We start from the raw sequence: 12,822 nt of genomic DNA, 5'->3' as shown, positions 1-12,822 counted from the left end.
CTCCCATGTATGATGCATGGGAGGTAACTCTGTATATGATGCATTGGAGGTAACTATGTGTACGATGCATGGGAGGTAACTCTGTGTATGATGCATGGGAGGTAACTCTGTGTATGAAACATGAGAGGTAACTCTGTGTACGATGCATGGGAGGTAACTATGTGTATGATGCATGGGAGGTAACTCTGTTTTATGCATGGGAGGTAACTATGGGTATGATGCATGGGAGGTAACTCTGTATTACGCATGGGAGGTAACTCTGTGTATGATGCATGGGAGGTAACTATGTATTATGCATGGTGGATATGTCTTTGTATAATGGAAGGTAACTCCGTATATTGGGATGTAACTTTGTGTTTAATGGGAGATAAATGTTGGTGATTGAAGGTACCTGTGTGTATGGAGGTATCTGTATGTATCATGGGATGTAACTCTTTCTGTGATAGGAGATATTTTTGTGCAAGATGGAAGGCAAATCTCTACATGATATATAGGTCAAAATTCTGAGTATGATCATAGATAACTCTCTATATGATGGGAGGTAACTCTTGTTATGATTGGCAGTAACTCCATGTGATGGTAGGTAACTCTCTTTATAATGGGAGGTAACTCTCTTTATAATGGGAGGTAACTCTCTACATGATGGGTGAATAGTATATACATGACATCATTATCAACAAACATATTATCATGTTGAATTGACTGTATAAGATATAAGTAAATATTAAGGTTATACAAGGATGATGGTGTGTGGAAATGTCTTAATACTGTGGTACAGGGGTATAAACTCTATAGTGTTAGTAAGTGACATGCTGATGATTAGTTAGTTAGTATGGTAATACCCATATCAGCATCCATCTCATAATGGTGTAGTTATACTTTCCCCACTGATGTACAGAGACAAACTACTTATCAAATTCTCTCTTTCACCCTCAAGCTAATCACACAAAATATTGGATCAAACTCACGATAAGACCTCATATTACTGTGCAGTTATTAAATTTCAATAAATTAAAACTATTTAAGGATTATTGAGTTGAAACTATTGCAGTAAACAACACACACTAGCTAGAGAGAATACTGGTACACACATCACAGTTACACAGATAATCACCATGGTCACACAAAATCACCCATGGTTTCACACAGATAATCACCACAGTTACACACAATCACCATGGTTACACACAGATAATCACCACAGTTACACACAGATAATATAGAAAACAACAGAAATAAGCATGAAAGATCTAAAAATAGCACAGTTGATATGGATGGAAGCTGAAGGGATTTTGCAAGATGCACAAACAACCAATCAATACCATCAATACATAGAATGAACCTTTTTTCTTTTGGGGCGTTTGATTGGAGGACGGTCGGATAAGATAAAGTCCAGTGTCTGAAGCAATACGAAAAGCAACATGGTCAGTATGATACTGCTATAATGAACAGAGAGAAAGACTCAAGTGCTTTCAACTGACGCTCTGATGATGAAGTCCAGAAGATTGTACAAAGTATCAATTTGTGATTGTTATATACACGATATATCCCAATTTAAGTGGACATTTTTTTTTATTATATTAACCACATGTTCCTGTATATATTTTCTTGTTTGATCCATATTTAAAGATTCCAGACCTGCAGTCTTTTAGTACAGATATCTTTAGTATACAGCTGGTTATAAACTTATTTACATACATCATTAAAAAACAACAAGATATTGTAACTAAATGTTTTTCTTTTTGTTTTTAGATGAAATAAATATTTCATTTATCGCTTTCTGATTCAGAATTATTTTTTCAATTTTAAAACTGTCATTCTTAATTGTGCATTATCAGTTAGTATGTATATATACAGAGATAACTACAGAGATTCAGAGAGAGAGGACAGAATGTTAAGCGTTATCAACTCAACTATAGAATAGGCAGCCTGAAAAACCCATGCTAAACAAACCAAAACTGTACGGAGTAGAAACTTTACTAAATTAACACAGAAAACAATACCATCCTAACTCTAGCCAGAATTTATTCCTTTAATTTTCTAATTTCTTGTGTAATTCTTTAAAATATCAATGACTGACAGTTGAGCCGATTTATCTTTTTTTATATAATAATCCGTACTGCCAATAAAAAAGTGGAATATTTCTCCATAACACCTACAGAACTGTTTGGGGGCTTTAACTTTGATGCTAATGAAGATCCTTAGCAAAATCCTTCCAGCTTAATTAGTTCAAGCAACATACAGTAGGCATATCTAGAGGTGTTTTCATTCAGTGGGAATATAGAAATAACCTCCATGCAAAGACGTTCGAAAAAAATACATTATGAGATCATAGGAACAGCTATATGGGAGAAGAAAAATGATATATTGGAGTTAATGAAAACAAAAGTGTACAAAAATGTTTAAACTGAAAAAAATGTTTTCAAAGGTGCTGATAAGAAAAAACTGGAGTGCAGAGTGAAGATAAGAAAAGATACTATATAAGTCATACACTGTATTGTTCATCACATTACTTCTATTCTCATCCAATTTCTTAACCTCAAATTAGCTTTTTGTTCTAATAATTGAATAATGTTCCTGGTTTGTTATCAAACATTAGCATATGTTGCGAAATTCTGGCTCAACATCAAGTAGTTTTCAAAGCCATGCGATAAACTTCAATCTATCAAAGTAAGCAAATAGGAATTTAGTATAAATACCTGTCCATCAATGATTAAGCCAACGTCATTTTCTTTACGCAGGAGGTCGCCAAACTCGCCCACATGACGTCTTAATGTCTCGCGTGTTCCCTTCAATCATAAGTACATTCATTTTGTGAACACAGAGACAATATTTATACAACAAAATGGAAACAAGAAATATGAATTGAAAAGGGTTATAGCCTTCATCATGTTATGTAGGTACCATATAGCTGGTTATTTTTGCAGGTCAAAATTTTCATTGATAAAAAAGCATTCATTCTTAACAAATTGAAAGTGTGTGATCTGCTTATCAGAGGATAACTAATTTTCGTGAATATTGTTCCCTATGTCAAATTACAAAGTGTTAAATATGTGATTGTACAGCATATCACAACTTTACAATTACAATTGTTGAAATAACCTTGAATGATTGGAGGCAACCAGGTCAGCTAATGACAGTATAATATAAGTTATTCTTATCTGCAGTTCATTTCCTGATAATATATAACCATGTCTTATCATTTCATGGATCAAATTTTTGTGACCATATCAATGGTCTGCAAAATAGCAAGAAATATCCCCCCCAAATATAATTGGCAATACAGCACTTGAAAACTGAGCTAATGCATAGCCAGACAATGTTTGTTTAAGGACAGTATTCAATTTTTATATAAAAGGGGGCATAACTCTCTGAAAAAGGGGGGGATGCAAGGGGGGGGGGGGGGGGGGGGGGGGGGGGTTAGGGTAGGGTAGGGGGTAGGGGGTATAAAGACTTCTTTTCTAATAATAGAAACTACACTGCAAGGGCCCTGCCATGTGGATATATATCCTCCGTAATCATCAAGAAGCCATATTGCCGGGGTTGATGTTTATCGTGAACAAGCAAGCACTTTCAATAAGAAAGCACTGTATGAAGTTTGAGTTCGATTGGCCCAAAGGAAACTCATGTTATTGCAAGGAAACTAATTTTCTATCTATAGTATCAGTAACCTTGACCTTTGACCTTTCAAACTGTAAATCAATTCTAAGGAACACTTTAAGCATGGAAGAACTGAAAAAAGTTTTAGCAAGATTAGCTAAAGCAAACTCTGGATTTTGCATAAAAGGTGATTAGTTTACTTATATTTGATAACAGTGACCTTGAAATTTTGACACTGAAAATCAATTCTAAGCAAGCTCTTTCAATAAGGAAACACTGTATGAAGTTTGAATTTCATCCGCATGAGGGAACTTGAGTTATTGCTTTGAAAATAATTTTCCATTCATAGCAACAGTGACCTTGACCTTTGAGCTTTTCACATTGAAAAGCAATCCAAACAAGCTCTTACAATAAGGAAGCACTGTTTGAAGTTTGAGTTATACCACCCCAAGGAAATTCAAGCTATTGCATGGCAACTGATTTTCTATATTTAGCAGCAGTGACCTTGACCTTTGACACAGAAAGCAATCCCATGCAAGCACTTTCAATAAGAAAGCACTGTATGAGGTTTATGTTCAATTGGCACATGGAAACTCAAGTTATTGCATGGGAAATAAAAGAGCGGACAGACAGACTGAAGGATGGACAGCGAGGTACACAGTGATTACTTTAGGGCACCCGCACAAAAGTCTGGGTCACTAATAAAACTGTCCATCTAAGTTACTGCATTTTGAGTTCTACTATACGGACAAAGCTTTCTAACATTTTAATCAAAACTTATATAATCAGAAACGATGTTAGACTATAAACACACTACAGCTATCCTACTAACAGTACTCACATCTAGACTGTGTTCATTGACGATCAACAATGGCATGCCTTGGGTCAACAATTTACAGGAATACCCTTTAAAGAGAAAAAGTTCTGATTTAATACACACAATACAGCAATTACAGATTCTAAAATATCCTTTAAATAGCAAAAATATCAATAAATAGAGGTTACACAATGAGTGGTTGTTGTATATTGTATTTCTTTCTCTTGAGATAGTTAATTTTTAAAAGTTACAAAAACAAGAGCTTTAGCTTTGAAAAATAGCTAATGAGAGTGAAAGAAATACCATATACAACAACTTCAAGTTTGTGTGACCTGTTTCTACCACAATAAAAAAGCTATTCTGAGAATGACTTGACCTGTTTTGTGTCAACGTGTGTTATTTTCACAGTATCAGGTGTGGTGTAAGGATAAGACCTAATTTGAAATGCTGCTAATTAATATGCAAAACAGACAAATTCGGAAATGTATGAAACTATTTCAATTTATTACAAATAATAACAAAATAACAAAATAACAAGTAGTTTTTTTTAAAGTAATAAATTGATAAAAATCTATAAATATTTTCAAAAATATGACAAAACAACTGCGAACTACTTCTTATGCATTATCATTTCCAGGACATGGTGAAGCGGTCTTCAACTGTTAACCAATCAAACTGCATTGAACCAAGTGATTGAAAAATAGTCTCCAGTACCTACCTATATTGATGGCGGTCTCCTGTCTGTCTCCAGTACCTACCTATATTAATGGCAGTCTCCTGTCTGTCTCCAGTACATACCTATATTGATGGCGGTCTGCTGTCTGTCTCCAGTACCTACCTATATTGATGGCAGTCTACTGTCTGTCTCCAGTACCTACCTATATTGATGGCGGTCTACTGTCTGTCTCCAGTACCTACCTATATTGATGGCGGTCTACTGTCTGTCTCCAGTACCTACCTATATTGATGGCAGTCTCCTGTCTGTCTCCAGTACCTACCTATATTGATGGTGGTCTACTGTCTGTCTCCAGTACCTACCTATATTGATGGCGGTCTGCTGTCTGTCTCCAGTACATACCTATATTGATGGCGGTCTGCTGTCTGTCCCCAGTACCTACCTATATTGATGGCGGTCTGCTGTCTGTCTCCAGTACATACCTACATGATGGCGGTCTGCTGTCTGTCTCCAGTATCTACCTATATTGATGGCGGTCTCCTGTCTGTCTCCAGTACCTACCTATATTGATGGCGGTCTACTGTCTGTCTCCAGTACATACCTATATTGATGGCGGTCTCCTGTCTGTCTCCAGTACCTACCTATATTGATGGCGGTCTCCTGTCTGTCTCCAGTACCTACCTATATTGATGGCGGTCCACTGTCTGTCTCCAGTACCTACCTATATTGATGGCGGTCCACTGTCTGTCTCCAGTACCTACCTATATTGATGGCGGTCTACTGTCTGTCTCCAGTACCTACCTATATTGATGGTGGTCTCCTGTCTGTCTCCAGTACCTACCTATATTGATGGTGGTCTACTGTCTGTCTCCAGTACATACCTATATTGATGGCGGTCTCCTGTCTGTCTCCAGTACCTACCTATATTGATGGCGGTCTCCTGTCTGTCTCCAGTACATACCTATATTGATGGTGGTCTCCTGTCTGTCTCCAGTACATACCTATATTGATGGCGGTCTCCTGTCTGTCTCCAGTACCTACCTTTATTGATGGCGGTCTCCTGTCTGTCTCCAGTACCTACCTATATTGATGGCGGTCTCCTGTCTGTCTCCAGTACCTACCTATATTGATGGCGGTCTCCTGTCTGTCTCCAGTACCTACCTATATTGATGGCGGTCTCCTGTCTGTCTCCAGTACCTACCTATATTGATGGCGGTCTACTGTCTGTCTCCAGTACCTACCTATATTGATGGCAGTCTCCAGTACATACCTATATTGATGGCGGTCTGCTGTCTGTCTCCAGTACCTACCTATATTGATGGTGGTCTACTGTCTGTCTCCAGTACCTACCTATATTGATGGCGGTCTCCTGTCTGTCTCCAGTACCTACCTATATTGATGGCGGTCTGCTGTCTGTCTCCAGTATGTACCTACATGATGGCGGTCTACTGTCTGTCTCCAGTACCTACCTATATTGATGGCGGTCTCCTGTCTGTCTCCAGTATGTACCTACATGATGGCGGTCTACTGTCTGTCTCCAGTACCTACCTATATTGATGGCGGTCTGCTGTCTGTCTCCAGTACATACCTATATTGATGGCGGTCTACTGTCTGTCTCCAGTACATACCTATATTGATGGCGGTCTCCTGTCTGTCTCCAGTACCTACCTATATTGATGGCGGTCTCCTGTCTGTTTCCAGTACCTACCTATATTGATGGCGGTCTGCTGTCTGTCTCCAGTACATACCTATATTGATGGCGGTCTACTGTCTGTCTCCAGTACATACCTATATTGATGGCGGTCTCCTGTCTGTCTCCAGTACATACCTATATTGATGGCGGTCTACTGTCTGTCTCCGGTACATACCTATATTGACGGCGGTCTACTGTCTGTCTCCAGTACCTACCTATATTGATGGCGGTCTCCTGTCTGTCTCCAGTACCTACCTATATTGATGGCGGTCTCCTGTCTGTCTCCAGTACCTACCTATATTGATGGCGGTCTGCTGTCTGTCTCCAGTACCTACCTATATTGATGGCGGTCTACTGTCTGTCTCCAGTACCTACCTATATTGATGGCGGTCTGCTGTCTGTCTCCAGTACCTACCTATATTGATGGCAGTCTACTGTCTGTCTCCAGTACCTACCTATATTGATGGCGGTCTCCTGTCTGTCTCCAGTACCTACCTATATTGATGGCGGTCTCCTGTCTGTCTCCAGTACATACCTATATTGATGGCGGTCTGCTGTCTGTCTCCAGTACCTACCTATATTGATGGCGGTCTGCTGTCTGTCTCCAGTACCTACCGATATTGATGGCGGTCTCCTGTCTGTCTCCAGTACCTACCTATATTGATGGTGGTCTACTGTCTGTCTCCAGTACCTACCTATATTGATGGCGGTCTCCTGTCTGTCTCCAGTACATACCTATATTGATGGCGGTCTACTGTCTGTCTCCAGTACATACCTATATTGATGGCGGTCTCCTGTCTGTCTCCAGTACCTACCTATATTGATGGCGGTCTACTGTCTGTCTCCAGTACATACCTATATTGATGGCGGTCTACTGTCTGTCTCCAGTACCTACCTATATTGATGGCGGTCTACTGTCTGTCTCCAGTACCTACCTATATTGATGGCGGTCTCCTGTCTGTCTCCAGTACCTACCTATATTGATGGCGGTCTCCTGTCTGTCTCCAGTACATACCTATATTGATGGCGGTCTACTGTCTGTCTCCAGTACCTACCTATATTGATGGCGGTCTCCTGTTTGTCTCCAGTACCTACCTATATTGATGGCGGTCTCCTGTCTGTCTCCAGTACCTACCTATATTGATGGCGGTCTACTCTCGGTCTCCAGTACCTACCTATATTGATGGCGGTCTCCTGTCTGTCTCCAGTACCTACCTATATTGATGGCAGTCTCCTGTTTGTCTCCAGTACATACCTATATTGATGGCAGTCTACTGTCTGTCTCCAGTACATACCTATATTGATGGCAGTCTACTGTCTGTCTCCAGTACCTACCTATATTGATGGCGGTCTACTGTCTGTCTCCAGTACATACCTATATTGATGGCAGTCTACTGTCTGTCTCCAGTACCTACCTATATTGATGGCGGTCTACTGTCTGTCTCCAGTACCTACCTATATTGACGGCGGTCTCCTGTCTGTCTCCAGTACCTACCTATATTGATGGCGGTCTCCTGTCTGTCTCCAGTACCTACCTATATTGATGGCGGTCTACTGTCTGTCTCCAGTACCCACCTATATTGATGGCGGTCTACTGTCTGTCTCCAGTACATACCTATATTGATGGCGGTCTCCTGTCTGTCTCCAGTACCTACCTATATTGATGGCGGTCTCCTGTCTGTCTCCAGTACATACCTATATTGATGGTGGTCTACTGTCTGTCTCCAGTACCTACCTATATTGATGGCAGTCTCCAGTACCTACCTATATTGATGGCGGTCTCCTGTCTGTCTCCAGTACCTACCTATATTGATGGCGGTCTACTGTCTGTCTCCAGTACCTACCTATATTGATGGCGGTCTACTGTCTGTCTCCAGTACCTACCTATATTGATGGCGGTCTCCTGTCTGTCTCCAGTACCTACCGATATTGATGGCGGTCTACTGTCTGTCTCCAGTACCTACCTATATTGATGGCGGTCTACTGTCTGTCTCCAGTACCTACCTATATTGATGGCGGTCTGTCTGTCTCCAGTACCTACCTATATTGATGGCGGTCTCCTGTCTGTCTCCAGTACCTACCTATATTGATGGCGGTCTCCTGTCTGTCTCCAGTACCTACCTATATTGATGGCAGTCTCCAGTACCTACCTATATTGATGGCGGTCTCCTGTCTGTCTCCAGTACCTACCTATATTGATGGCGGTCTACTGTCTGTCTCCAGTACCTACCTATATTGATGGCGGTCTCCTGTCTGTCTCCAGTACCTACCTATATTGATGGCGGTCTACTGTCTGTCTCCAGTACCTACCTATATTGATGGCAGTCTCCTGTCTGTCTCCAGTACCTACCTATATTGATGGCGGTCTACTGTCTGTCTCCTGTACCTACCTATATTGATGGCAGTCTCCTGTTTGTCTCCTGTCAGCACCCAAATCTTGATATCAGCCTTAGCGAGGTTAGCTATTGTTTCAGGCACTCCCTTTCAGGAAATCAGTACAAATATTAGTGAATTAATTGTTTATTGTAGCTTCACATAATATGCAAAAATTCCAATATGAGGCAAATCTTTTCTGCATCAATATTATGTTGATTGTAAACCAAATACATTAATTTTATAAACTGTAGATTTTATCTCTTTTACAATGACGAACCAAGTCATATTAACTGATATCAATCATAGTTGTTGGTTCAGATAGAACTGTGCGAGAGGTATTAGTGAAGTAGGAAACTGCAGCAGTACCTGAAGAAAACCCACAGGTAAATCCCAAACCATTTTACATGAAATAGAAGAATCAACCCCCGATCACCTAGGTGAGAGAGATTTTTTTTTATATATCATGCCAGTTTGAACTATGTACAGAATTATAGAGGCCATGATGTATGTAAAATGTATTTACGCTAGGAGAAGGCTAACTAAGTTGTACGAACTTGTGCCTAATCCTTTTTGTTATTACTTTGTGTTTCCCTAGTAATGAGGTACACTAATTAATAAAACTACTTACATCTTGAAGTTTATCTTCTATAGCTGTAGCACCAAGCAATTTTAAATTCTGAAAAAATACCCAGTCAAAACAATTATTACATATCAATATTTTCGTATATTTTTACTACAAAATTTTATGGTGAATCTCTTCAGTAGCTCCAATACATACACAATCTTGTCCAATCATTATCCTGCTTACAAACATACATTATAATTATATACATGTGATCTATCCAATTTTACAAAGCACTTCAAATACATCTGATCCTCACCCTGTTTATAGAAACATATTATGAAAATTATCCAATCATTTGTGCACTTACAAAACATATCTTGACTAAAACTTTTCCAATCATTTATCTGCTTAGAAAACTCAATAACATGCTCTGATGACAAATTTTACATGGACAGATGCCCTATTAAACAATTTCTACACGCAAGTTAAGTAACTTGATGAGTTTATATATTCCAGTCTCGATGACAATTCTGTAGTTCTATGTTATTACATAAACCCTGAGATCCTCTAGAGGTTATGACAAATTCTCATACCCAGGGTTCATACCAATACTTGTTAGGATACATAATTACATACTGTTACAGTATATCATGAGCCATGAATTTCACTTTATAATATATCAACATAAAGACAAATGTTTAATACTTCCACAGAAAGCTTGCTGAGGTTATTGTCCAAGTATTGACCAGGTTTTTACTTACCAGTAATAAACTCAAAAATATAAAGTTGACAGGCTAGGAAGCCCTGTCACTGATAGATAGATCTTTAATAATGGACATGATAAGGAATTTATGCATCTGTTATGTATACAACACTCCGTTAACATGGACTGTGGGTGGGGACTTTGTGACTGAGGGACTATAGCCATACCCTCTCTATAAGTTCGGCAGCCTCCTCCAGTTTTTTCTCTCGATTCTGTATGGATGTGCTGGCCTTGTAATAGGTGTGTTTCCAGTCTTCATAGAAATCCTCAGCTACATCTGCCGTTGCAATACAAAGGGTCCGCAAACCTAAACATATAGGCCACATACAGTCAGAATCCAAGTAATATTTCATCAATTTTAACGGATCTGAGTTAATCAAGTAATTTGAATATCTCTAAAACAAGTGTGTTATGTTTTCTAATCTAAGGAAAGTTTGTGATTTTTTTTGTCAAGCCCACCAAAGTATTACCACAAGTACAAATAACCGTACAGAGGAGGAATCTTACCCAATGAGGCAAACTCCTCTAAATGTTGAAGAGTGATATCCCTGTAGAGTTGTTTCTCGTCGAGACGTTCGTATATTACAGTATCCTACAACAGACAGTCAATGTAACAGTATGACAGAAAGGACTCATACACTAATTTTAGGCATAACTAAAAATTGGAAAATAAATTTTAAAAAAAATACAATAAATCAATATAAAAGAAAGGAAGGTAAGATTTCATGTTGTAGGTACACAATTGGAAAATACAAATTCAAAAAATAATAAAAAATTTTCATAAAATTTTGACTCTATAGCTATGAATGATATTTAGAAGGAACACTCCTGTCTAGCTCGTAGATCTTTGCATATTCATTTATGGTGTAGAAATTACAAATACTAATGTCAGGTGTCTTGAGAATATTTAGACAGATTTAAATAATGACCTTGTTCCGTTCTAAATACTGCTCCATCTTTTGAACTTGCAGTTAAAATTTGTTTCTGACTAAGAGTAATATACTGAAAACCTTCCATATAACTTACTGCGCCTTTACAGTAAACCTTGATCCTGTTGTCAGGAGTCCGTACCACAACCGACATTCTTTTTCTTGTACTGGAAAATAAATTCAGTGGTGTAATCACAAATTAATCATCATAATGATTAAACAGTACAAAATATAACTGGACAAGTCACAATGATAATGATTATAATCTGCATGAAATTTAGCTCCATCAGCCCCAGTATCCTTGTATGTATTTTGTGTGTGAGATATGTACAAGTCACCATTTTATAAATCATTTTTGCTATCATCCTCTTATTACTACTATATACATGGTATTTTTCACCCCAGGTTATTTTTGGCCTTGAGCAACACAAAAGATATTCGCCCCATTTTAATTTCGCCCTAAACTACTTTTTAGGAAATTGTAAATACATTGTACTGCAATTGAGCTTGAAATTTTCGTTGTCATCTTAAATTCGCCCTATCATCAAAGGGCGGAAATGGCGAAAATTAAACGGGGGCGAAAATTACCAGGTATACAGTATTTATAATACATACCTTGAAAATTCTAGAACATTTAATACTTCATATTGTTCTGACTTCCCATTCTGAAAATGAAACAGTAGACATTTTCAAAAATACTTAACCTACCTAATGTCCATTTAACATCACGGATATTTACTTTAAATTTTAACCGACGGAAAGGATTACTCTGAGGAATTAATAAATCCTTCAGACACACAGATAGAAAATTGACAAATCTTTGTATGACAGTCGAGTGAGTGTGTCCTATTGACGCTTGAAAGATTTAACCATTGGTGAAGTAAATCTGATTAATTCCATACATTCACTTTTAGTTTTGAACTTCATGTTTTTAAAGTGATAAGATAGGTTAGGTGAACACTTTCTGGGCCGTACATTAACATATATGTAGGGAGAAGTATACAAACCACTTTGATGGTGACAGCCTGGGGGGTCCTAGTAGCAAACTCGAACCCGAGACTTCTGGCTCCTTTAACCAAAGCTGCTTCATCTGTTGAAATAAATATCCATTGTTTCACTAATAACACAATTAGGCAATTTGTAAACTAATTTTGTATGACTTAAAATTAGATAAGAGTGAAGAAAATGCTTGAAATATTTTAGAATTTATCTAAAACATTCAAACATTTTAAATAGGAGCAGAGATTTTAAAAAGTAAACAAAAGCAATAGTACAATTTAACTGAAAAATTCTTGGCCTCTAAACAATTTAAACTAAAGAGAAATATTTGATGCCAGTCAAACAATTTAAGAAAGCTGGTCACATGAACACCTGATACGACCGTGGACAGACAGACAGAAATG

At 38.3% G+C, this 12,822-nt stretch overlaps 1 protein-coding gene across 9 annotated transcripts in view; it reads right to left on the bottom strand.

Moving 5' to 3' along the window:
* LOC117328971 (probable phospholipid-transporting ATPase IA) overlaps window positions 1-12,822 on the bottom strand; it is a 120,455-nt gene that overhangs the window by 38,781 nt on the left and 68,852 nt on the right. For 8 of the 9 annotated variants that reach the window (XR_004533085.1, XM_033886617.1, XM_033886615.1 and 5 more), the window contains exons 17-26: window positions 12,427-12,509; window positions 12,035-12,084; window positions 11,517-11,586; window positions 10,998-11,082; window positions 10,658-10,797; window positions 9,791-9,838; window positions 9,177-9,267; window positions 4,442-4,506; window positions 2,700-2,789; window positions 1,343-1,399 (exon numbers count right to left, since the gene is read on the bottom strand). Coding sequence is in view for 8 of the 9 variants with exons in the window: in XM_033886617.1 (XP_033742508.1) it covers window positions 1,343-1,399; window positions 2,700-2,789; window positions 4,442-4,506; window positions 9,177-9,267; window positions 9,791-9,838; window positions 10,658-10,797; window positions 10,998-11,082; window positions 11,517-11,586; window positions 12,035-12,084; window positions 12,427-12,509 (779 nt within the window). In the remaining variant the exon portion in view is untranslated. The remainder of the gene's footprint in view (window positions 1-1,342; window positions 1,400-2,699; window positions 2,790-4,441; window positions 4,507-9,176; window positions 9,268-9,790; window positions 9,839-10,657; window positions 10,798-10,997; window positions 11,083-11,516; window positions 11,587-12,034; window positions 12,085-12,426; window positions 12,510-12,822) is intronic. The other variant, XM_033886620.1, reaches the window with a different exon arrangement.

The sequence above is a fragment of the Pecten maximus genome, chromosome 6, assembly GCF_902652985.1.
Source record: "Pecten maximus chromosome 6, xPecMax1.1, whole genome shotgun sequence".
Lineage (NCBI taxonomy): Eukaryota > Metazoa > Mollusca > Bivalvia > Pectinida > Pectinidae > Pecten > Pecten maximus.
This window is presented reverse-complemented; position numbering and strand designations above follow the sequence as displayed.